Raw genomic sequence first — 25,120 nt, forward strand, 5'->3', positions numbered from 1 at the left:
CCATAATATGTTATTCTTCTCTTTTTCTTGCTCCTAAATTTCTATTACTCTAATACTAGTGTTTGTGAGATGGGACTCATTCAGGAATTTTATGGAGGCTTGCTCATTCTCTAGCTCACCTAGGTCCTAGTACTGTTGCCCTTCTTGACTTCTTGCTCTCTTGTTGAAAAGAAAACTAGATGTGAGCCTAAATAACTTTGGCATATAGTCATCAATATTTGCAATGAGCCTATATCCCTAACTTTCAAGGGGCTATTCTAATCCCATCGTGAGAACATTGCCATGTTTTATTTATTTTTTCCTCTTGAGTTCAATTTAAAAAGAAACCCTTCTAAGAACATGCTAGTTATCTAAAACCTTCTATTTTTGATGTGGTGAAATGTGTATGCACGTGCAAGAAAATGTGGAATTAATCTTATTGCCTATTTAATTTTTTTTTCTTTTGAGTCTACATTGTGTTATCCCTTTTCATCTCTTCTCCTTAATCATGAACACTATCACAGGATTCCATGTGACTGTATGTTCTGTTTTAATGGGAGGAGGTACTTAAGGTTTCTGTTACCTTTTTCATTATATTTATCCTTTACATAGTGCTTCAAGATGTACATAATGCTTTACATATGTTAAATAATTTGATCCTCTTTTATTTTAAATATCATGATGGCATTTAGAAACTTATAGAATGTAGTGAAACTAATAAAACATATGCAAGTTTCCTAACCATCATGTAGTTGTGTTGTTCTGTTACAGAGTGATTATAGGTCTACACTGCCAGTTTTCTACTTAATAATACCATGACATAAAAATATGGCATGTTTATTACAAATGCAAAATTAAACATTTAAACTTGCATATTCTGAAGAAGTATATGAGAACTTAGTTTTCTTGAGCCTATTTATTATCAGTTGAAGGAAAGGCATATAAAGAGATTTATGTAAAAATTATAAATTGAGTAAAGTTAACATTTTTAAAGAACTGCTTGTTCTAAAGTGTTATTTTATAAATATAATTTTCTTAATATCTTAATGTACTGCATAAAGAAGCTGCCTGCATTTTTTTTCTTTTGTAAAAATTATTATTTTAAAATTAATTTAATAACTTTTTTGTTTATAGACACGTCCTCCATAATATTGCCACAACTGATATCACTTCTCACCCACAACTGATACCACCTCTCACTAAGTTATTAAGTGATTGTTACTCAATCCAGCCACTATGCTTTGTCTGAGTTCAGTCATGCTGTATTGCCTACTGCCCTGCCTCACTTCAGTGATCCTTTGCCAATTTATTTCCCTTTCCTTACCAAACCCAGCTTATGATACTATTTCTATGGCACCAACCCCCTGAAATGTTTTTACAGAACTAATGAAATTGGTGGGAATTCCAATTTAATCATTATATATTAATTAAAACTTTTTATTCCCTCTCTTCCTTTTAAATTACTATGTTGATCTTAGGAGAAATACTGTTGACTTAGTAGATTAACAAAGATTAAAAAATAAATCTCCTTTTGACAAATTTTAACTTAAAGTATCATAAAAGTTGACTTAAATGTCAATGTAATGACTTTTAAGTGTTAAAGTTAGCTAATACAAATGTAATGCAGAAAAAAATATTTTTATACCAATCATCTAATTTCTCATGGTATAAAAATATATTCTATAAATATCATTACTTTTAGGGAGACTTTTTCCATCTTTATTTCACTTTTACAGTATTTATTACTGTATATATGACTGAAATAATTTATAATTAATAGTGCAACTCTTTTACAGTACTACTTTTGCATTTCACTGTGTGCAGGTTTTTGTTGGGGATATGATTTAATTTCAAATCTGTATGAATTTGTACCTATGTATAATAATAAGCTACATTATAATGTTGTTCTAAGCCCAAATCTGCTGTTATTGGTAGCGCAAGCAGGTTGAACTGGTAGAACATTGGCATTAAAAAGCTTTTTGGCAAAGATTAGGATCTGGATTTGGTTTTATGTATAACCAAACAGACCTCATCATCTGAAAAGCAGCACACCATTGACATAATAATCTTATCCGATTACCCTATATTTGATATGATTGCAGTACTTGATAAAAGTTGTGGCTGACACAAAATGACTAGTTTCATTTATTTATTTATTTATTTTAGTTTGAATCACATAGTCATGACTTCATGCCTAAACATGACTTTCAGACTTAGTCAGGTTCTCTGAAAGGCCATGTTTTTTCATAACCGTAATTTGATTCCTTAAGTAGAACTTTCAGATTTCATCAGTATATTCTGACTATGCCAAATGACTTTGATAACTTTGTTGCTATACTGATTACATTACTTTAGCAACTTGGAAAATAATGCATATATAGTTCTTTTCCTCCCCAGCCCACCTTTGGAAGATGTTAGGAAAAGGACTGTGCTATCACTGACCTCTTTGAAATATTGTAGATAATGATCCATAAAATTGAGTTCAGCAGCTAATACTAGATCAGTCATTGCCCTTTATTATACCTAAACAATTTCTATCTAGTACCTTCAGTAAAATTTGCTGATATTTAGTTGAAGGCAGAATTTGGATCATCATATGCTCTTCAGAAGCTAAAGGTTGCTGAAAGATGTTGAAAAAAATAGTAGCTCCTTCTTTATGTGCTCCATAACTTTAAACAGTGACTTTTCTCAAAATCAGTTTGATGCATCATAGCTTAATAAAAAGAAGAAGAGCTAAAGGTCAACTGAGCTGCTTTTTGACTAACATTACAGGAATTGTGAAGCAGCAGATAGACAGCCATATCACAGATCCAGATCAACAGAACAACGGCCTGTCCTAGAGCGGACCACCTCCCGCTCCAGATCCACTGAACGTCCTGATACAAACCTCATGAGGTCGATGCCTTCATTAATGACCGGAAGATCTGCCCCTCCTTCACCTGCCTTATCGAGGTGAAAGACAAATCAATCAGACTAACCTCCTTTTTGCCCCTCCAACACACCATTTTATTTTCCCAGTGGCTAATTGGTATCTCTTATCATCTTTGGCTGATCACCAGTAGTAATAGATACTAACCCCTTCAGTGTAAACACACTATTTATATTCAGTGGATATAATAGTGTGTAGCTACCATTGTAATTTGTTTATTAACTGTTTGACTGCATTTGTTTTGTGATTTCTCATTTATCAGGAGTCCTGGGTAATTTCCCTCATAAAGCATATCATAACCATCATGTTCTTCTCCTACAGAATGAGAAATTGTTTGTGTCCATTAGACATCGCTTATGGAATAGTCCTCATAATAACATCAAATGAAGCTTTTTCAAACTTTTCTTATGCTGATATTAATTTTATGTATTAACTATTATCTTTTCTGACTACATTTTAAATTGTTCACTGGTTTATTCTAAGTTCCTGATTTATTTTACAAATGTAATCTATTTCATATGAGCCTGCATATCTATTTAGACCAAAATAAGGAAAGTTAGAGTAGATTTGGAGCCAGGTATGAAGAAAAAATAAAACATCACCACATTTCTAAGCTACAGAATTCTCCTTCTGCTTTCATCTAGTTTGGATGTTAATTTTGTAAAAGTAATTCCATTAACTTTGCTGTATTAGTTTGTGTGCATGTGAGTGTGTATGTATGTATACATATCAACACACAACTATATTAACATCTTTTGGTATTTAGATATTGGTCATTATTTTATTTTATTTTTTCCTTTTAGATAGTGTTTTTCTTTTTAATCAACAACTAAAGCTCTTTAAATTAGCATTAATAAAGGTATCATATGTACCAAATTCATTTAAAAATCTCACATTTATTTCATATTGAGTATTCATGCTAGGTGTTTGTTTTTTATCAATATATGTTGTAGGTCTCATCCTCATACTGGCTCTGTCCAAACAAGCCCATCAAGTACTCCAGTGGCAGGACGCAGGGGACGACAGCTCCCACAGCTCCCGCCAAAGGGGACTTTGGAAAGAAGTAAGTTTTATTTCAAATTATGTCATTTAGGAAATGCCATTGGATTCTAAGGTGAATAAACATTTTCTTTACCCTGTTGAATTAATTTTAAATGTTCTTTATCATCATTTATGTTCATATTAGTATACAACTAATTATTTTTGGCAGCATATTTTCATTTATTATATGTAAATTTTCCTATTTAAATCATTTTAAAGATTTTTAATGCATCAAAAATAGGGGAAAAAGTAAACATGGATAATATTCTTAAAGGATGAGTTCAATGGTAGTTTTGTTGCTATGAATAAATTTAAATACTTGTTGTTAGTTAAAAGAAGTAACTAGTCAAATCAATTTTCATACAACTGCAAAGGACGGTTAGCTGATGTACAACTATGGTGATCCTTCTCAAAGCTGGAATATCAGAAAAAGGTAATGATTAACATAAGAATAAAAATGCATGTTGTACTGATATTTTAATGCTATCATAATTTGGCATAAGAACCACTATTTACACACACATATACATGATACCCAATAAACTCTTGATTAAAAGACATTTTTGGAGATAGAATATAATAATAAAACATCTTTGCTCGTTTATTTGTTAAATAATTTGTGAATCTTCATTTGGTTCATGGATGTGACTTACAAAATATATTGAAATGCCCATGTACATATTTTCCTTTTGAGAAGATGCATACTGTGCCTTTACATATTTCTGTTGTTTTTAACCCCTGTGCTTTGGTTCCCTTTTTGTTTTGTTTTTGTTTTATTTTCCCTAGACAATGGAGACAAGGAGATAGAACCTTATGAAGGTCTGTACATAAAGGAGGGTTTGTTTTGTGCTGAAAGCCTTTTTTTGGGGGGCTGTGTAAGCAAAAATAAACCCAACTGCAATTGATGTTCCTTCATTGTAAGGACTTTTATTAGTTTAGTAAAATTATTTTATGGTGTATAATCAAGTATTTTTAATTTGCATTAATACCAACAGGTTTTTTTCTAATAAATTTCACCTTTAACCAGAATTCCATGCTTAGAATAAGACTTTAACCAAAGATATCAATTGCAGTCTGTGTTTATGTCATTGAGGGTCTATATTTACTTCAAATGTATCTATCATCAATATTTCATCTAGTATTTATTATTTTATTTCAGTTGTCAAATTTAGATTTAAAAGTAAAATAAAAACAACTTTTTACCTTAGCATATATTTTCTGCATCATTTTTCCGGATGCACATAGAATGTTTAGCAATATAAAAAAGTTAAATTTTATGTGGATATTTTATCAGTATTTTATTATAATATGAAAAAAGATGAACTTGTTAGAAATGAGTCAAATTTATTTAACATAAATAGTATCATCTTGATATTATACAATTCTTGGAAGATAGGAAACTATCTCTAGTTATAGAGCAGCTGAAGGCACTCTTTTAGTTAAGAACACTTATTGAAAGAAGAAAAGCTGGTTAGAAAGTGTTATTAAAAGGAATAATTTTACTGAGGGAATAATTTTAGGATTTTAATTTTATCTCGATAATTTATGAAGAACAAGTATAATAAAATATAAGTATGTTGTATTTAAATAACCATTTTGTGGACTAGTTTGTGATTTTGTTGTGGTTAACTGATTTTTTTCTGGTTACTTATAAGTAGATACTATGGATATGAATGTCAGTGCTTTTATGACTAGTGGTCTGATACGTTGCATATGGACATTATTTTTGAACAAGAATAAGTTGTGCAGAAATGAGAGGCAATGTGGTATAGTGGGATAAGTGCTATATTTGAAGTCAGTGAACTTGGATTCAAATCCTGACTTTACTACCTACATGACCGTGGGTAATTCAATTGTATTTTCTACACCTCTGTTTCCTTATCTTTAAAATGAGAGCGATGCACTGAATGCCTTCTTGGTTCCTTCTAGTTCTAAATCTAAGATACTATGAGTCAACTTTTTACTGTGGACCTAAAAGTGCCAACTTAAAAGGCCTTTGTATTAGAAAGACTGCTTTTAGAAACATATGTATATATACGAGTGTGTGTGTGTGTGTGTGTGTGTGTGTGTGTGTGTGTGTGTGTACACTCCTTCCTGGTAGAAGGAGAGGGAGAGAGAGGAAACAATGAGTCTTAATAGATACATAAACTAGCCTTGGAGTTAAAAGGGTCTGTATTTGTCTACCTTCTGGTACATGCTAGATATGTGACTGTGGGCAAGTCATTTAACTTCTCAGTTTTCCAAGTTCTCTAAAAATTGTAGAGAGTTGCTCATTTGTATTTGCAGAGGATTTTCTCACCAAGAGTTCCCTTTGCTGATGAAATCACAAGTCTATACATATACGCATGTTTATACACACACACACACACACACACACACACACACACACACACACAGAGTATGGTAGTATTTCTTTCTCTCTGAAAAGTACTCTGTTGAATAAAGTTCCCAAATCAGCTTTTCAAATTATCTCTAAAAGATCTTGGAAAATTCCATTTCTAATATTAATTCACACTATATGTAGTCACTATTGAAATACAAGAGATAACAGCACTTTGAAAATTGATCATATCTGTATATTTTTTTAAATTTATCACCAGAATAATCAGGATGTGGGATTATATTGAAAGGTAGTGGTGGCTTGAGTTTCTAATGAGATTTTCAGGACTTTCTTTTTGCAATTAGTTGTTTTTATAAAATAAACTTTTAGTATGTAGTGTCAAAAAGTGGTGGAGGGAACAGCTAGATGGTGCATAGAATGCAAGGCCAGAAGTCAGGAAAACTCATCTTCCTGAGTTCAAATCTGACCTCAGACACTTACTAGCTGTGTGACCCTGGGCAAGTTACTTAAACCTCTGTTTGCCTCAGTTTCCTCATTTAATGAAGTGGTGATAATAGCATCTGCCTCCCAGGATTGTTGTGAAGATTAAAGGAGATAATTGAAAAACACTTAGTAGAATATCTGGCACATAGTAAGTGCTATATAAATGTTAGTGATTATTTATCATCATCATCATTATTATATAGAAAGCCATCTTTTGCCTTCTATTGCTCTTTATCTCATATATGTATATATACATATATATACATATATATACATATATACATACATGCATACATACACATATATATTATATTTATGCGTGTGTATGTATGTGTGTGTATATATATATATATGTATATGTACATATATATAATGTTTGCACACTGGGATTTGCTTTGCATTCTCATATTTATTTGTTTTCATTTGGGATTTCCCCTTATTGTTATTTTATGTAGCTATCGAATAGAATTTAAAATATAATGAAATCTCCTTGAAGATCACTTGCATTCGAAAGTATTCTGCCTAAAAGAATGAATTTTATTGTGTATGTACTGGTGATATTTCTTATAGAAATAATTAATTTTGAATCTAATGGGATTCTATTCTAATGTGAGCATGCAATTACCAGTGAAACAATTTGTATTTCATAGGGATGTTCCTAATATATTTCAATACTTATAACACTTCGACTTAAATAAATAAAAATATTTTATAATAGGAAAAAATCTTTAATAGCAAACTTCACTTCGAGGTAAATATTATTCATATGGACCCCTGTACCCCTAGATAAAGTTTTCTCAGTCATTTACCCTGGCATGCCCATCTGAAGAGCACCATTTTTCTGAGTTTCTTTAAATACTTAAGAGTTGTAGTGTATTGCTCTAATATTAGAAAGTGCTGGTGCTTGCGTAGACAACTCGAAACAGTCATCATTTCCAGAAGGGGAGAAGGGAATAAAAAGAAGACTCTTTCATCAGTGTGCTTTTCTATCTCCATTCATGGCAACAGACTAATGAGTCAAGAGAAAGCCCTGAATACAGATGAGTTTTTACTTTGCTCTCTATTCTCAGTGGAAGAAAAGAGGACTTCCCTTCTGGCCATGGAAAAAGTAGGTTTCTTTTTGAAATAGTTGCCACAATCTCATCCCTGGTTTACCTATACATATCACTTTCCTGCCTTTAAATTAGGTATTAGAATATGAAATAGTTTGTCCTAGTTCAGAATAAACTTTAGTAATATAGACCTGAATTGCAGGTAATAGGAAATTTATAAAGGTAATTATGAACCTCTGTTCAGTGATATACAATATTTAAGTATCACCTCAAGATATTCAGAGTGTTTTATAAATATTATCTCATATATTCCTGTACAATTCTGTGAAGTAAATAATACAGATTTTCTTATCCTCTGTTTACATATGAGAAACCATGGCCCAGAAAAGGTAAGGAATTTGCCCATAGTCAAACAACAGTAAGTGTCAAAGGTGGGATAAGAACCCAGGTCTTCAAACTCTGCATCCAGAAGTCTTTTATTTTATTTTATTTTTTACTACACCGCACTCCTTGTTAATGAAGGTTCTTTTCTGGTCACTAGCTCCTTAAATTTCAATTTATATATTGTGGTTTATATTTTGAAATTTTGAAATATCTGTGCACAGTATGTTACAAACTTTTTCATTTTGTTTTTTGTTGAATTCATTTCAATTTCTTCAGCATCAGTACTCCCTTCATTGACACATCATGTTCTCTCCATTCCTATCGCATGTCTGTTCACAACTCTCAGAGGATCTACCCAAATCATTTAGGCTACCTTTTGTTGTTTAGTATCTTGGACAGTCAGTCTATCATTTCTCAATCTACATATATATAATTCAATTCAACTCAAATGGAGCAACATTTTAAAACACTCACTATGTACCAGTACAGACACAAAATAAAATAATCCCTGTCCTCAAAGAGTACACAACCCATGGTGGAGACATAGAATGTATAGATAAGTAAATGCCAGTATAAAGTAATTTTAGGAGGGAAAGAATATTAACAACCAGCATCATAAATGGCCTTGTACAGAAGCTGACAATTATTAAAATACATTTTCAATTAACAAGTCATGTTATTGTTTGCTATTAACATCCTCATAGTAATAAAATAGTGCTCCTGAGTTACAATTTAGTGGGAAATTAATTCAGCTAATTTGCCTCTAAAAGTAGTTTTACTCTAAACGTGTAGTTTTACCATTAGAAAGTAACATTATATAATTTAAGGTCAAATAAATTAAGATTCAATAACTTGTACACAAGGGAGGCCTCCAACTAAAAATAAATGAGTCATTCACTAAATACATATTTATGAAGTGCCTGTTATGTACCAGGCGCTGTGCTGTGTTAAGCACTGGGGATACAAAGAAAGCTAAAAGACAGTCCCTATTCTCAAGGAGCTCACAGTTTAAGGGGGGAAACAACATTTAAATGACTATGTCCAAAGAAGATATGTATTAGATAAATTAGAAATATTTAATAGGAAAGGCACTATAGTTAAGGAGGATTGGGAAAGACTTCCTGTAAAAGGAATAATTTTAGTTAGGACTTAGAGGAAGTCAAGGAAGCCAGGAGGCATAGATAGAAGGGGAGAACATTCCAGGCATACAGGACAGCCAATGAAGATGACCAGATTTGGGGAGATGAAGTGTCATGTTCGAGGAAGAGCAAGGAGGCCACTGTCACTGGATCTGACAGAGTATATAAATTGAGAGTGGGTAAAGTCTAAGACTGGTAATGTGAGAGGGGCAGGACATGAAGAGCTCTGATGACAAACAAAGGATTTTATATTTGATCCTGGAGGTGATAGGGAACCACTGGAGTTTATTAAAGGGTTTTGGAGAGGGGGAGAATGGTGTGGTCAAATGTACTCTAGGAAGATCACGTTTAACAGCTGAATGAAAGATCGACTGAAATGAGGAAAGATTTGTGGCTGTCAGAACAACCAACTGGCTCTTGCAATAGTCTATGTATGAGGTGATAATGGCCTGTACCAGGTAGGGGCATTTTCAGATGAGAGAAGAAATATTAGGAACCTAAAATTGACAATCCTTAGCAACAGTTAGATTATTAAGTAGATGGGGTGGTGTGAGAGTGAGGAATCAGAGATAAAGAAGATCATGCTAGATCAGCTCAATGGTCCTTTCCCTCAGTATTTAAACTCTCACATCAGCAGTACAGGATTTATTTAGTAAGGTCAAGTTGTCAATTCTCATGTGGGCAATTAGCTACTTCCTCTGTTAACATCAACTGTGCAAAAAAAATTTGGATATTAATTCACTTTATCTCTCATATAACAATAAAATTTTCTCCCATTTTCAGTTTTTTTTTTCTTCAAAGTTCTTTCAACAACTGAATATAGAGACTTCCATGCTCCTCTCCACCATTATTTTAGTAATCGTTTTCTTTATAAGATTCTTGAAGTATGCTATTCAGGCCCTGTTAGAATCAGACCGAATGTTTTAAAGTTGCAGAAAGCATATGATTGCCTCTTTGTAGGATTATGGTCAAGTCATCAAGCATTTATTAAGTGCTTACTATGTACCAAGCACTGTTAAATTCGTGGGATACAGAGAAAGGTAAAAAACAAACAAACAAAAACATCTCCTTTGCTCATTTCTCATTTTTGATTTTCAGTTACTTGTTTAAATGAACTACAGACACCTCATCCTTCTATAGCATGAACATTTTCTTTGATTATAAAAAAGAAATAGTAGGCACTGAACATGGTACAAGTACCAAATAACACCATAAAGAATAAAATGGATTATACTGGTTGTCTCAAAAGTTTCTGTGTACTTTTAAGGTCTTAAAGTTTAACTACACTAAGACTTTTGGAATATCCTGTATTTTAACAGTCAAATCAATCACTCAGTAAACATTTATTAAGTACCTACTGTGTGCCAGGAAGTCAAATCACCAAGCACTTATTAAGTATCTACTATGTCCCAGGCATTGTAATTACTGTTCTTAAGGAGCTCAGAAAGCTCAGAAAGAAACAGGCAAACAATTATGCAAAAGCAAGGTATATTGGAAATATTATATATTATAAGTATGTACAAAGAATATTAATTAGATATAATCAAGAGAAGGAAGACATTAGCATTAAGGGGATAAGGAAAAGCTTCCTGAAGACAGTAAGATTTTATCTGGATCTGAAGGAAGTAAGGAAAACTAGAAGTTGGAGATGAGCAGGGCAAAAATTCCAGGCATGGGGGACAGCCAATGATACTGCACAGAGTTCAGTGTTGGGAGTATTTTGTGTGAAGAACACTAAGAGGGCCAGAATAACTGGTTCACAAAGTACTTGGAAAGAGTAGGATGTCAGCAGACTGGAAAGAGGAAAGTTATGAAAAGTTTTGGAAGACAGAGAGAGGATTTTATAGTTAATCTTGGAGGTAATAGGGAGCCACTAGAGTATATTGAATATTCAGGTGACATGGTCTGACCTACATTTTCAGATGATGACAGCCAAAGGGAGGATGAAGACAAGTAGAGCAACCAATGAACTATTCCAGTAATTCATTGATAAGGTGATAAGGCCCTGTATCAGAATCATAGCAATGTCAGAGTACAGAAGAGGGTTATACAAGAGATTATGAAGGTAGAATTGAAAGGGCCTTAGCTGACTGGTTATGGAGAATGAGAAGTCAAGGATGTTTACATGGGTTGTGAGCTTGAGTGACTATAAGGATAATGGTGCCCTTGCAGTAATAGGGAAGTTAAGAAGAAGAAAAAGTTGTGGGATAAAGAAAATAAGTTTAGTTTTGGATATAGTGATTCTAAGATATCTGTAATACTCTTAATTTGAGATGTCCAATCAATAATAATCACTAACAACAGCTAACATTTGTGTAGCAATTACTACATGACAGGCATTGTGTTAAACACTTATAATTATCTCATTTGTTTCTTGCAACAACCCTTAAAGGTAGGTGCTGTTATTATCCCATTTTATAGAGGAGGGAAAGGAGGCAAACAGAGAGAGGGTAAGTGACTTGCCCAGATTCACACAGCAAACAAGTGTCTGAGGCAGGATTTGAATGCAGATCTTTCTGACTTCAGGCCCAGTGCTCTATTCACTGTACCACCTAGCGGCCTAATATGCAGTTGGAGATGTGATATTGAAGGTCAGAAAAGAGGATAGGTCTAGATATTAATAGAATTGAACGTCATCTACCTAGAGATAATTTTATCCATGGGAGTTTGTAAGATCACTGAGAAGAAAAGGGGGCACAGGATACAGCCTGGGGAAAATGGGAGAATGTCTAGGTACATAATCTAGATGAAGATCCAGCAAAGGTGATTGGGAAGGACTGGTCAGAAAAATAGGAGGAGAACCAGAAGAAAGTGGTAATTATTGGTCTTACAAGGATTAACTAGAAACCTTTTTAATTTCAACTCTTGTTTCTGACAGTCTTTCTATGATATAATAAAAGTTTTCTGCTTCTAGTGTATAATGAACATAATGTAATTGTTCTTAAATGGTGGAGGTTTTCAGAGTTATGATTCTAAGAACCAATGATCATGACACTTTAGGTCATCAGGGTGAAGTTGTTTAGAATAAATTGCTGATCATGTCACTTTTCATAAAAGTAGTTTTAAATTCTCACTATTTAATGTTTGAAGTTAATTGGATTCCAGTTAATAAAGGTTTTTTTTATTTGTAGTTTTACAACTTTGAGGAATAATCTTGTATTTTAGCTATAGAATATTTGAAAACAATCTCTGTGTTCACTGGCATTTAAAATAATTTAGGAAAAATAATAAAAACAAGTGTGGACTTGACAGACCTTAAATTGCAATGTTTGGAAAATAACTGATGTTATTAGGTAAAGAACATTCACATTTATTTTTAACATCTTCATTGGTTAGAGGCATATGTATTCCTAAGCAAAGAAGTCGAAATTAATGCCTAAGTTTTCTAAACTAAAATATGACTAATGATATTGACTTGGGAAAGATTATAATTAAAATACTTTTGATAAATGCAGAGGAACAAAGCAGTTCAGTTTTAGTTATATTGTTTATATTATAAGAGGTCACATTGTCAAGAAAGTAAGAATCAGTATGATCATAGATTATTACATGCCTTCAGTAACTTGTTTATATAGCAGTATTGTACTTTTCTAAAATTCGTAGATACTATAATTCATTTATTCAAAAGCAGCAATATAAAAGCACCTGAGGATTCTTATTTTTGTGCAAGGGAAATCACATCTGACAACAAAAGTGTTATTAGATACATTAGATTTCTGTTTCTATTTTGCTTCAACTGTATTTCCTTCATTTCAAGTTGATCTTGTTTCAAATTTACTGTATTAATGTATGCTAAAGTATATGGAAAGCTGCATTAACATTTTCATTTGATTTTCACCTAGTATTTTATTTTGTTTCATGTTTACAGTTGCAATTATTTTGAAACTCGACTTTTAAAAAATTGGCAATTCAAAGTGACTTCATGTGTTTTTAGAATGATGGTATGTCTAGGAGTAAGTGGAGCCACAAGTGAAAAGGCTTAGAACAACACGTTGGTCTTTTCCCTTGTTTTGATCATCAGCCCCCTGCCTGTTGATGAAAATAATCATTGCATTTTCAAGGTTGTTGTTCCATTATATAATAACAGAGCAATAATACCATCCTGTATCTATTACACATCAGAATTTTGAGATAAAAAAGGAAAATTTCTAAGGTCTTGTATTTACCCCAAAGAAAGGGGAAAAAAAAGTCTTCTTCTTACTAGGGTTTTTTAACTTTGGGGTGTGTGTGTGTGTGTGTGTGTGTGTGTGTGTGTGTGTGTGTGTGTTCAAGTAACAACATATGTGTGTTTTCTCATTTTCATTAATGGAAATGCAGAACTTAATGAACAAACAAGGATATGGAAGAGCAGGGTGAAAAAAAGCAAGGGGAAGAGGTTAAGGCAGATCCGTTTTGACCATTGTTTAAATAAGTGGTTTAGCTCTGTTTCAACTCAGTTCACATGATTTTCACTCCCAATTTGAAAATAATGAAAATTCAGCAGCACCACAGCTTACTTTTCAAGATAAAAAGAGAAAAGTTTTGTGCAACATATCTTTAGTAACTAGTTCTAGAATTAATTTCCTATTTTTGTACCTGTCCAAATGGAGATAATATTAGCTACCCTGAGTAAATTATCATGTTTAATTAAGCTGGATGATATAGCATTTTCTTTAATTTTTATCTCAAATTGACAATTAGTTTACTTGTTTCAATATTTCAGTGTACCTCCTAAATCAGTGTAGATATTGCGGTGTACGGATTGCAAACAGTATCATTGTCTTGCCCATATCCTCTTGCAAGTCCTCCAAAGAGGATCTATCCACCTTGCTTATAGGTCTTCTCTTAGGTCTTTGAACACTTAATAAGTATCAACGTAGTTTTCTTTGTTTGCATCTGCTGTCCTGCATTACAGACCCATCTTCATTTCTTATCATTGTTAGTGATGATCAGTGATAAATCAAAAAGATGGAATATACTGATTCTTCCCTTTACCACAAATTTTCATCACTTTAAGGACTTGGAGACTATCAAGTTCCCCAGAAGCTTTCTTTTTTCAGTAGTTGAAGTTTATGTTTAAAAGATAGGAAATACAACTCGTAGTAATCTCTTACCCCAACTTAAAATAAAAGGAGAGGCAGCACAGAGCATAGGAAAAGGTGATGAATTTGAAATCAAAGCCTTGGATTTCAAATCCTGGCTCTGCCATTTAATAAATCTGTGTGATCTTGAGCAAGTCATTGAACCTATCAGCCTCAGTATTCTTATCTGAAAATGAGAGAATTGAACTTAGTGATCTGTAAAAACCCACTGAACTCTCATTTTATGATGTAATAATCCTTCTAATATTTATGATCCACTATCATGTCTCCCAACTGACCTCTTCCTATGGTTACCTGGTTAGAGGATTTTTAATTTCTTAGTATTATTTAAATAATTAGAAAATAGAAAATAATGAATAAATTAGAAATTAATAGATTTTGTCCTCATTCTCTGACTTAATCCAGAATAAGATAATAGGCACCTAGGAAATGCATAAAAAACTCTGGCCATTAAAATATTACTAAATGTATCAACATAATAACATACTAAGTGGTTTGGAATAAATTAATTTGATTTTTCTATTCTTAGCCATCTGTAGCATAGTTTTGCCAATGTTCTATCAGATCCATAAAATGAGACATTTAATGAAATTTAGAGTTTTGTGTAATTAAAAAATAATAATAGACACTTCCGATGTCTGCCATTTTGGGATTAAAACCCTTTTCAAATCAAATTCTGATTTGGTTTGTATAGCTAGTTTTCACATTCATTTTCTAGATAATGCAGATATAATTGTAAAAGCAATTTCATTAAGCCAATAATTCTATGTAACTTCCTCATTGTGAATAGGGATGCATATTGGTCTGTATAATATGCAGTCTTCTCTGCAATTGTGTAAGCACCATGCTGTTTTCTACCTGTAGTTGCACAGGTAGGTAAAGCCTTTTTCATAGTGTGCATAGTTTGCTGTTTCAGACTTAAATCCATTATTGATTATAATTGCTTGTTTTTAATGTCACAAAGATGAGGAAAATCACCAGTCATCTGTTAAAGGGGAAAAAGGCAAGTTTTATTATTTTGTGACTCAAGTACAGTGTGTTTATTATTTTTCTGTGCTAATTATCTAAAAGTACTATCAGGATAACTCTGCTCTTACCATCTTATGGAATGTCACAGTCATTAACTGAGTTTCACTAAGATGTATAGTCAGTGTCTTCCTGTTTTCTTTTGTCTTTGTTTTTTACTTCTTTTGCACATTAATACCACAATTTATACACAATGCAGAAATTGTAATGTCAAGTAACGTAATTGTAATGTAAAGTCATCCTTTGTGTTCTTAGTTTGATGAATGAAGCCAATAATAGTAAAAAATTAATCATCTTCATTATTTATTTTTAATTTCATAAAGATGAGGGAAAAGAGCAAAGTCCATCAGTGAATGAAAGAAAAGGCAAGTTTGTATCACTATTATTACCTTGAAAATTAAACCTTTCTAATAATAATTAGTAATATAAAAGAATTTTAGTCTTTCAAAGTAAGTCAATAAAGGAATTTCATTTAGCTTTGCATTTTTTTTCTTTACCACTTGCCTGTATAAGTAGCAAGTGTGTCTGATTTTGTGTGTGAAAGGTCAAACTCAGTGTGCATGGACTGGTTTTCATACTCTGTGGACTCATCTTTTGTGGTGGTATTTTTAGTTTATGACCTTAAATATTAATCATTTGTTTGTTTTTAATGTTATAAAGATAATGAGGAAAAACAGTCAAGTCTACCGACTAATAGGAAAAAAGGCAAGTTTTTGATTGTCATTAGTGACTGCATGTGTGTGTATACTCTGCATTTTAATATGTATAATGCTTGTAACTACTTTTTTAAGCAATAGTAAAGTTTTTTTTGTTGTGTTTTTGTTTGTTTGCTTGTTTTTTGGCTAGGCAGTGGCGTTAAGTGACTTGCCCAGTGTCACACAGCTATTAAGTGTTATGTGTCTGAGGTCAGATTTGAACTCAGGTCCTCCTGACTCTAGGGCCGGTGTTCTATTCGCTGTGCCACCTAGCTGCCCCCAATAATAACGTTTTAATGTTCAAAAGTAATTGTGTTGTTTGTCCAAAATTTAAGTCATTTTCCTGATATAAATGTATAGATCATGTTTCTTTCTTGCTTTTGTCATGTTTCTGAGTAGAGCATTCTTTTAAAAAAACATCCCATTTGAAATTGTCAAGTTTCAAATGAATGGAACCCAACCTAGAAGATTAAAAAACTATTCAAACAAGCATCTTAAAAGATACTAAAACTAAGGGAAAAGTTGTTTTAGTAATCATGGCAGGAAATCATATTTAGTAAAAAATAGTTGCTAAATGATTGTCACAATTTTTAAGGATTAAAAAAATACTATATTGACATTCTGTTTCATTCCTCATTATAAGATGAAGTATTTTCAAAACATTTAAAATAGCTATTTTAATCTAAAATTTGTTAATGAATTACAATAGAAACACAAAACAAAATTAATGATAGGACTCAGTAACAAATATGTTAATTAAGCCTTCATTTGCTTTGCTTTACATTATTTCCATTTCTTTACTACTGAATTTGGGGAAAGCCTAGCTAAATTAATTTAGTAATTAATGTGAATATTTGGGACTACGGTCATAATTATAAATTATGCAAATTATATATTAATTAAATATATAATTATATTTACTATGTAATTCTATTATATAATTTATAATTTCTATAATTTATAAATTATAAACAGTAAAACTCTGCAGCACATTTTTTTCTTTTGGTAGAGGTGAGCCAAATCTGAATCTGATGATAGAGGGAGCTTCTGTTGTAGTAATTCCTTTCATAGGACAGATTAGCAATTCATCTGTAATTTATTGTTTTAGGAAATTTCCTAGGACACTAAGAATTTGAGTTAACATGTACATGGTCATGCAAAGGCAGGATTTAAACCAGAACTTTCTCATTCCAAGTTCATCACTCTTATTGCTATGTTATGCTGCTCTTTATAATCTAGATTATATTTGATCAAGATCAATAGGTTTATGCAGGACTTTTGCTTTACATGATTGTTACCTAAGTATACTCTTTTCTACAGTGTTATCAATGACCTGTTGACTGCTAAATCTCATTACCCTCTCAGCTGTCCTCATCCTTGATTTCTACCTTTACTTCTAGGAATACACTCCTTTTAGCTTGCATGACACTGTTTGTCTCGTGTTCCTCCTTCCTTGATCAATTCTCAATCTAGTTTGATTAATCACCCCCCATCTCTTTTGTGTGAATGCTACAAGGATTCTGTTATCAGCCCCCCTTTACTTTCTATACTTTCTCAATTGATTTGCTCATCTGTTCCTATGGCTTCAGTTATTATATCTATACATATTATTTCCTCAATTACATATTATTCTCTTCTGTCTTTTGAATTCCAGTTTTGCACTATAATCAGTCTGCTGCACATCTCTTCTTAGATATCCTGTAGGTATCTGTATTCTACTTGTCCAAAATGGAATTCATTATGGAACCTTAAACTTGCTCCTCTAACCATCTCTATTTCTGTTCTCTTATTACTCAATTTCATAACCCTGGTTTATGGCGTTACTTTACTGTATTCTGTACTTGAACCTTTTACAACTATTCAGTAGCTGTCTTCTCTATTCTTCCTCGACAGTTTTGTACACATCAATCTGTAAGCATTTATCAAGACCCCCATGTGTTAGGGACTCTACTAGGTAATAATACAAAGACAAAAATGTAACAGTGCTTGCCCTCAAGAGATTTTACACACTTTAAGGATAAACATATACAAATAAATTGCTATAGCTGTTATGCAGTCAGAAGCATGAGGTATGAATTCTAGCTGTGTTAATTTGTACCTCTGTTACCTTGCATATCCAGTTGACTAGAAAAGAAGAAATTCTGTGTCTGCTCTGTTATTTTTTTGATGTGGTGGATAGAGTATTGGATTTGGAGCCATAAATCCAGTCTCTAACAGTTCCTATGAGAACATGAGCAATTGCATAACTTCTGAGAAACATATTTGGTTTCCCCATCTGTAAAGTGGGGATTATAATATCTGTAGTGGCTACCTCACAAGATTGTGAAGCTCAAATGAGATAATGCAGTGCTATAAATACCTATGATTGTTATTATTATCTTTAGTAACAATAACATAGTTACTCTGGGCATGTCTTTTAGTGCTCTAAGCAACTAAGACTATAAGATGCAAAGAAAGTGGTAGCACGTATTGGTATAGGGAGTTTTCTGTACCAATGAAAGTGTCCAGTTCCTAACTATGATTTCATAATTCATAAACTATATTCCAAATTCGTTGGGATCCAATTTCTCAATATTCTTGAGATCTTCTAGGTGTTGAATATTACAGAGTTTGGAAACTAAACACTACAAAATTAAACCCAGTTTTGCTACAGACATATTTGATGGTAATTTTCAGTTGAAATGAAAAGCCTAATGAGCCATTCCTACCTGTCAAATAAGCTATTTCAGAATCTTAAATTACCTAAAGCCACTGTGTCACTTGTATAGTGTACAAATTATATAACTAGAGAATAATTTCTTTTCACAATAGGGTAGCTTTTTCAGAATTAAAAAAGCTGCCAAAGAACCATCACTTATTATCGAAACAGATACTGATTGTTAGATTTTAAGAATCACTAGAGAAGGAACATATCATTTCTCTGCTTTATATTTGTGACTCCTCTGCCCTGGTAACTTTCACTAATTTTCTTTTTTGTAACTAATTTCTCATTTAATATACTGCTTCTTTATACTCTTTTATTTCACTTCTCTTTCCTGTAATTCTTTCTTTCCTTTCCTTTTACCAAAATTCCCCATTTCAAGTGGCAGATCAAACTTTGGTGAATACCATTACCATTCATGGCAAAGTCGAAAGACCAGGGTTCAAAGCCTACCTTGGATGCAAACTATTTGTGTGACATTAAGAAAGTACTTAACTTCCTAGGTCTCAGTTACTTTAGCTGTAAAGTAATGTTAAATTATATGGCCTTGGGGGTCCCTTACAGCTCTAAAGCTGTAAGTCTGTGATTCATCTTGGCTCCTGACTGAAGTAGCTTCATTTCAGTCTGTGAGGCATTTAATTATGAAATGTTCTTCAACTTGTAGAGTTGTCTGAGTTCTGCATCTAAATAACTTGTGACTGTGAACCAACTGTATGACATCTCTTTGGTTTAAATTTCTTATATGTAAAATGAGATTAATATTTTATCTCATAGGAATCAAAAGAGATAATATAGTTAAGGCATTTTGAAAAGCATAAATTGTTAGGAACTATAAAGTATTATTGTTATTATTATAGTTTGTCTCTTCTTAATATAATAGTAATATGTTATTATGATAGATCTCTGTGCTTGGAAAACAGGCAGTTATTTTAAAGTTAAGAAAAAATTTTATTTGCCTGTCTAAAAAGCAAATTTAATTCTATGAGTCATGGTTAGGAATCGGATTTGTGCTCTAATTATAGAAAGTATCAAATAAATTTGTGTTGGCTAGATTAATTTTTTTTCATAAATACTGTTGAGCGTCTTGTGTTTTTATCTCATGTCAACTTGAGTTAGTTAGAAGGATAGTACAGTAATTTGGGACTACATATGAAAAGCAGAAAATGAGTTGCAAAAAGGAAGTGAATCAGAAAGGGAATAAATGTCCTTGGCTGAGAATATTCTGAATCTTAATGAAAGCAAGATTTATAAGCAGAAGAGAATATGGACAGCTTTTTAATTATATATATATACATTATATGTATAAATACACACATAATATTATATACTTGTGGGCATCATAATTTTTACCACTATTTATTGCATCTTAATTATTATATTCACATAGTAATTCTAACTATGAGATAAAGCCACCTTTAGTTACTTTCCTTGCATTTATATAATTTGTGTAACTTTTGTATATACTTTTATATGTATACGTCATCTTTACTGGTAGCATGTAAGTTCCTTGAAGGTGGGGACTCTTTCATTTTTGTCTTTGAATCACCAGCACTTAACACGATGCCTGGCAAATACTTATTACCTAGCATATTTACTTAATTAATGTTTTCTGATGAATTTATATTCTCACTTTGCAGGACCTTTTATGTTTCCTCTCCATTCCCAATGCTATTGCTTTAGTTCAGATCTCTTACCTGCTGTTTAAACTACTGCAGTAACTACTAACAGATCTTTTTTTGAAAATTAAAAAATAATCCTTTGTGGATATGAACTTAATAATAATCAACAAATATGAATGTTTCAGTATATGAAAAAGATTGCATATGTCACCACAAACTTCTGTTATGTAGTTTATTTTTTAAATGGATATGAAATTTAACATTTTTTGATGGTCCTTCCCTGAATACCCAGCTTGAAGGGCTAGAATTTCTTCTAAAAGAATCATAGGATCATTACTTGTAAATTGGAAAGAACCTTAGGGATGACCTAATCCTGGTTCCTAATTTTACAGATAAAGAAATTGTTAGAAATTGAGATTACTTTAAAAAATTAACTTGTCTTCAAACACTATATATTGGTTCAGGGAAAATTTATTTAAATAATTATTTATATCTTAAGCTCTGAGTCAGGTATTTCTCTGTACTTAAAAAGGTCCAATTTTCCTATTAACAGGTAGGCATAACTTTTGCAAATCAACCCATTTATACATATGTATCAGTTGATCAATCCATAAACACCATGTACTTACTATACTCAAGTATAAACTTCTCTGTTTGATATTTAAATCTCTTAATCATCTTAACCCCTCCAACCTTTCCAGTCTCCTTACACATTACTCCTTTTCACACACTCTGAGATCTAGTTCCACCTGGCCTAAATGCTATTCCTCCATCACAATACTCTGTCTCCAGCCTCCATGACTCCATGTCTCCAGCCTCCATGACTCCATGTCTCCATGCAATGGGTATCTTCTATAAAAAGCTTGGAATTCTCTTGCTTCTACCTCTTAGCTTCCCTCACTTACTTCAAGACTCAGCTTGAATCCCACATACTGCAAGAAGTCTTTCCTCGTCCCCCCCTCCCCCCTCCCACCCCCGCTTCTAAGTCTGTCAAGATTACTTCTACTCCATATTTTATCTATCTAGCTATTTAGATGACTCTTTACAATTAGAATATAAACTCTTTGAGGGAAAGATTGTTTTAGCCTTTTTATTTGTATCTTCAGTGCTTAATTCATAGTCTGGCACATAGCAAGGGCTTAATATGTGCTGCTTAACTGACTATTGTAAACAATAGGGATAGGAAGACAAAAAAATGAAACACACCTTCTCTCAAGGAGCTTGCATTCTATCCAGAGAGACAAGATGTGCATATGTCACTATATATAGAAAAAAGTATCTACGAATAATTAAAGAATCAGTGAAAAGTAGTTAAGTAGTTAGGGAAGAAGAGAACTAATAGTTGGAGGGATCAGGACAGGCTTGATTTAGAAGGAAGTACTTTAGCTGCTTCTTAAAGGAAGTAAAGGGATTCTGTGAAGCAGAGGTGAGGAGGAAGTTTATTATTCCTTTCATGGGGAATGGCCAGTGAAAAGACATGAAGACAGCGATGGCTTCCTTTGTGAGGAATGGAGAAGGTTAACCTGGATGGAAGGGAAGTAATATATAATGTAGTTAGGGAGATACCTTGGGGCCAGGTTCTGAATGGCTTTAAAAACCAAAACAAAGGGTTTATATTTTATCCTAGAGGCAATACAGAGCCATTTGAACTTATAGAAGAGTGACATGGTCAATTCTGCACTTAAGGAAAATCACTTTGACAAACTGTGCAGAAGATATTTTGGAATAAAGAGAGTCTGGAAGCAGGGAGTACAGTTAGGAGGCCACTGAAATAGTCTAGGTGATAGGTAATGAGAAAGCCTGAAGTAAAGTGGTAGTTGTATAGAGTAGAGAGAAAGGACAAGTTTTGAAAAATGATATGGAGGTAGAAATGGAAAGAGTTTGCAAATGATTGGATATGGATGAATGATTGAATGAATGATTGATTACACATTTACTTAGCACTTACCACATGCCAAACTCTATAAAGTATATAAATACAAAACCAAAGATAGGTTGTTGGGAATAGGAAGAATAAGAAGTTAATGATAACACCAAAGTTATGAACTGGAGAGACTAGAAGAATATTAGTGCCTTCGACAAAAGTAGAAAAATTTTGGAGAATAAGGAAGATAGAGTTTTGTTGGATGTTGAGTTTGAGGTGTGTACTGACCATCTAGTTTGAAATGCCCGATTAGCAGTTCATAATATGAGACTAAAGCTCAAGAGTAGGGCTGAGGCTGGATTATGGATCTATTAGCAATCTGAATAACAATGATAATTCAATTCAAGGGAGCTAATGAGTCCATCAAGGGAGGGTATAGAGAGAGAAGAAAAGGTTTTTGATAAAGTTTTGGTTTATACCCAGTGTGAGGCATGATAGGGATAGCGTGCTAGTGAAAAAGACTGAGAAAGAGTGATCAGGCAGGGAAGAGTCAAGACAAGCATTTATTAAGTACTTGTTATGTACAAAGTACCATGCTAAATGCTGGGGATCCAAAGAAAGGCAAAATAGTCACAGACCTCAGTGAGCTTACAGTCTAATAGGGTAGGCAACATACAAATAACTGTGTACAAACAAGATATATACAAGATAAATTGGAGATAATCACAGAAGGAAGGCACTAACATAATGAGGGACCAAGAAAAGCTTCATGCTGAAGGTGAGATTTTAGATGAGACTTGAAGTCAGGACAGCCAAGAGTAAGAGAAGAAGAGATATAATTCCATGTATGGGGGACAGCCAGTGGAAATACGTGGAATCTGGAGATAGAGTTTCATTTTCAAAGGAGCCAGAAGAGAGAGAGTAATGAAAAAATAGAGACAGGAGAAAATATCTAAGAGAAGATGAATGATCTAAAGTGTTTAATGCAACAGTGAAGTAAAGAAGGATGGTTGGCAAAAGTCCACTAGATTGGCAAATGAGAGATCATTAGTAACTTTGGAGACAGTTAAATTATGAGTTCAAAAGCCAGGTTGCAAAGTGTTGAGGAATAAATGAGAGGCATGCAAGTGGAAGCAAGATAGCTTTATCTACTTTGACTGATAAAGAGAGGTGATATCTAGAAAGATAAGCTTAAGAGGATAGTCCCATGAAGATTTTTGAAAGATAAAGATGACTTAGACATGTTTTAAGGCACTAAGGAAGGAACCAATATCTTATAAAAAAAAATCTCAGCTCTCAAAAATTTTTCTATTTTGAGAGTTGTATAATCCTTGACTCGTGTTTGCCATGTTGTGAATAGCAACATTTCCATTTAAAACAATTAAGCATTTCATAGATGTTTTTGTATACATTAATATTTTAGAAATATTGACTTTAGAAAAAACTTGGTAGATCTTTTCTTGAACCTTTTACATTATTTTTGGCAAATAGTAACAAAAAGCACAAATAGTTTCAAATTGGGGTAAATATTTATTTAGTAGAGAATATTGTACTTTACTTAGCATGTCACTTGGCCTTCTACTTTAAATGACACGTTATGCGGTTTCATATGTATTAGGGATGAAACATTTTAGATCTTGTAGCCACAGAAAAATTACCAGTGTTCTTGGAGTTGGACAGCATACTTTAACATCAGAAATAACACCTAACATCCCAGTCTTCCCAGTTCTCATAGCAATTGCCTTTAACATGGCTTCTTTATGTAAATGATCATTCATTGATTTCATGTGAGACGGCAGCAATGTAAGTAAACTACTCATACAAGTGAAATGTTAATAATGCTCTTCCTCCAGAGCTGCCTTCCTCACTCACAAATATAAGCAGTTTAGTTTCATCTTGGCTCCAGAGGAAACCTGTTCTTATTTATGCCATGTATTTTTATCCTTAGAACAGGCACTAGAAAAGATTTAGAGTAAATATAGCAAGCTCCTAATTATTTATATGAGTGGATAGGGAACCATGGTACAAATTTCTGAAAGAGGTGATAACCTCATATATTTGATTTTGTAATGTGCTATATTATTATTGGCAGTGGGTCAAGGAAAGAGAAAGCAGATTTATCATGGCATTTCTTTTCATTGTAAAGTATTAGTTTATATTCTCTAAATGCCTATTTACTGGGGCAGGAGAGTAGAAGAGACTGTACAGTATAGCGGAGACAAACTAGATGAGAATTAGAAATTTGCACCTGTTAAGGGGAAAAGATGAAGTTCAGTGCTTTTTTATAAATTTTATAATGTCCAGTAGTATAGTGAATATTTGCTAACGCTCTATGTTGCAAAATATGTGAGCATTAATAGTAATTTTATTTTTTCTAATCAAGTGATTTGTTGTTCAGTCATATCCTATTCTTTGTGACCCGTTTGGGGTTTTCTTGGCAAAGATACTGTAGGGGTTTGCCATTTCCTTCTCCAGCTCATTTTACAGATGAGGAAACTGAGGCAAACAGGGTTAAGTGACTTGCCCAGGTTCACACAGCTGGTAAGTGTCTGAGGCAGGATTTGAACTCAGGAAGATGAGTCTTCCTCACTCTGGGCCTGGTATCCTATCTACTTTGCCACCTAGCTGCCACTAATAGAAGTCTTGAGACTTATTCTTATGGGAGATCTTCTTTTAATAAGGTGACTATAGAACTGATTAGCATATCGTTTGATACATTTTCCTCATTAATGAAGGTACTGAGAACATTAACAAATATAATATTGAACCATTTTATACCATGTGAT

General features: G+C 32.9%; 1 protein-coding gene across 7 annotated transcripts in view; it reads left to right on the forward strand.

The window, feature by feature from the left end:
* RIMS2 (regulating synaptic membrane exocytosis 2) overlaps positions 1 to 25,120 on the forward strand; it is a 539,971-nt gene that overhangs the window by 259,522 nt on the left and 255,329 nt on the right. For 5 of the 7 annotated variants that reach the window (XM_078153700.1, XM_020969889.1, XM_078153695.1 and 2 more), the window contains exons 16-17: positions 2,752 to 2,931; positions 3,862 to 3,971. In XM_078153700.1, the coding sequence (XP_078009826.1) occupies positions 2,752 to 2,931; positions 3,862 to 3,971 (290 nt within the window). The remainder of the gene's footprint in view (positions 1 to 2,751; positions 2,932 to 3,861; positions 3,972 to 25,120) is intronic. The other 2 variants (XM_078153699.1, XM_078153698.1) reach the window with 1 other exon arrangement.

The sequence above is a fragment of the Phascolarctos cinereus genome, unplaced genomic scaffold, assembly GCF_003287225.1.
Source record: "Phascolarctos cinereus isolate Bilbo 61053 unplaced genomic scaffold, phaCin_HiC Scaffold_4;HRSCAF=312, whole genome shotgun sequence".
NCBI lineage: Eukaryota > Metazoa > Chordata > Mammalia > Diprotodontia > Phascolarctidae > Phascolarctos > Phascolarctos cinereus.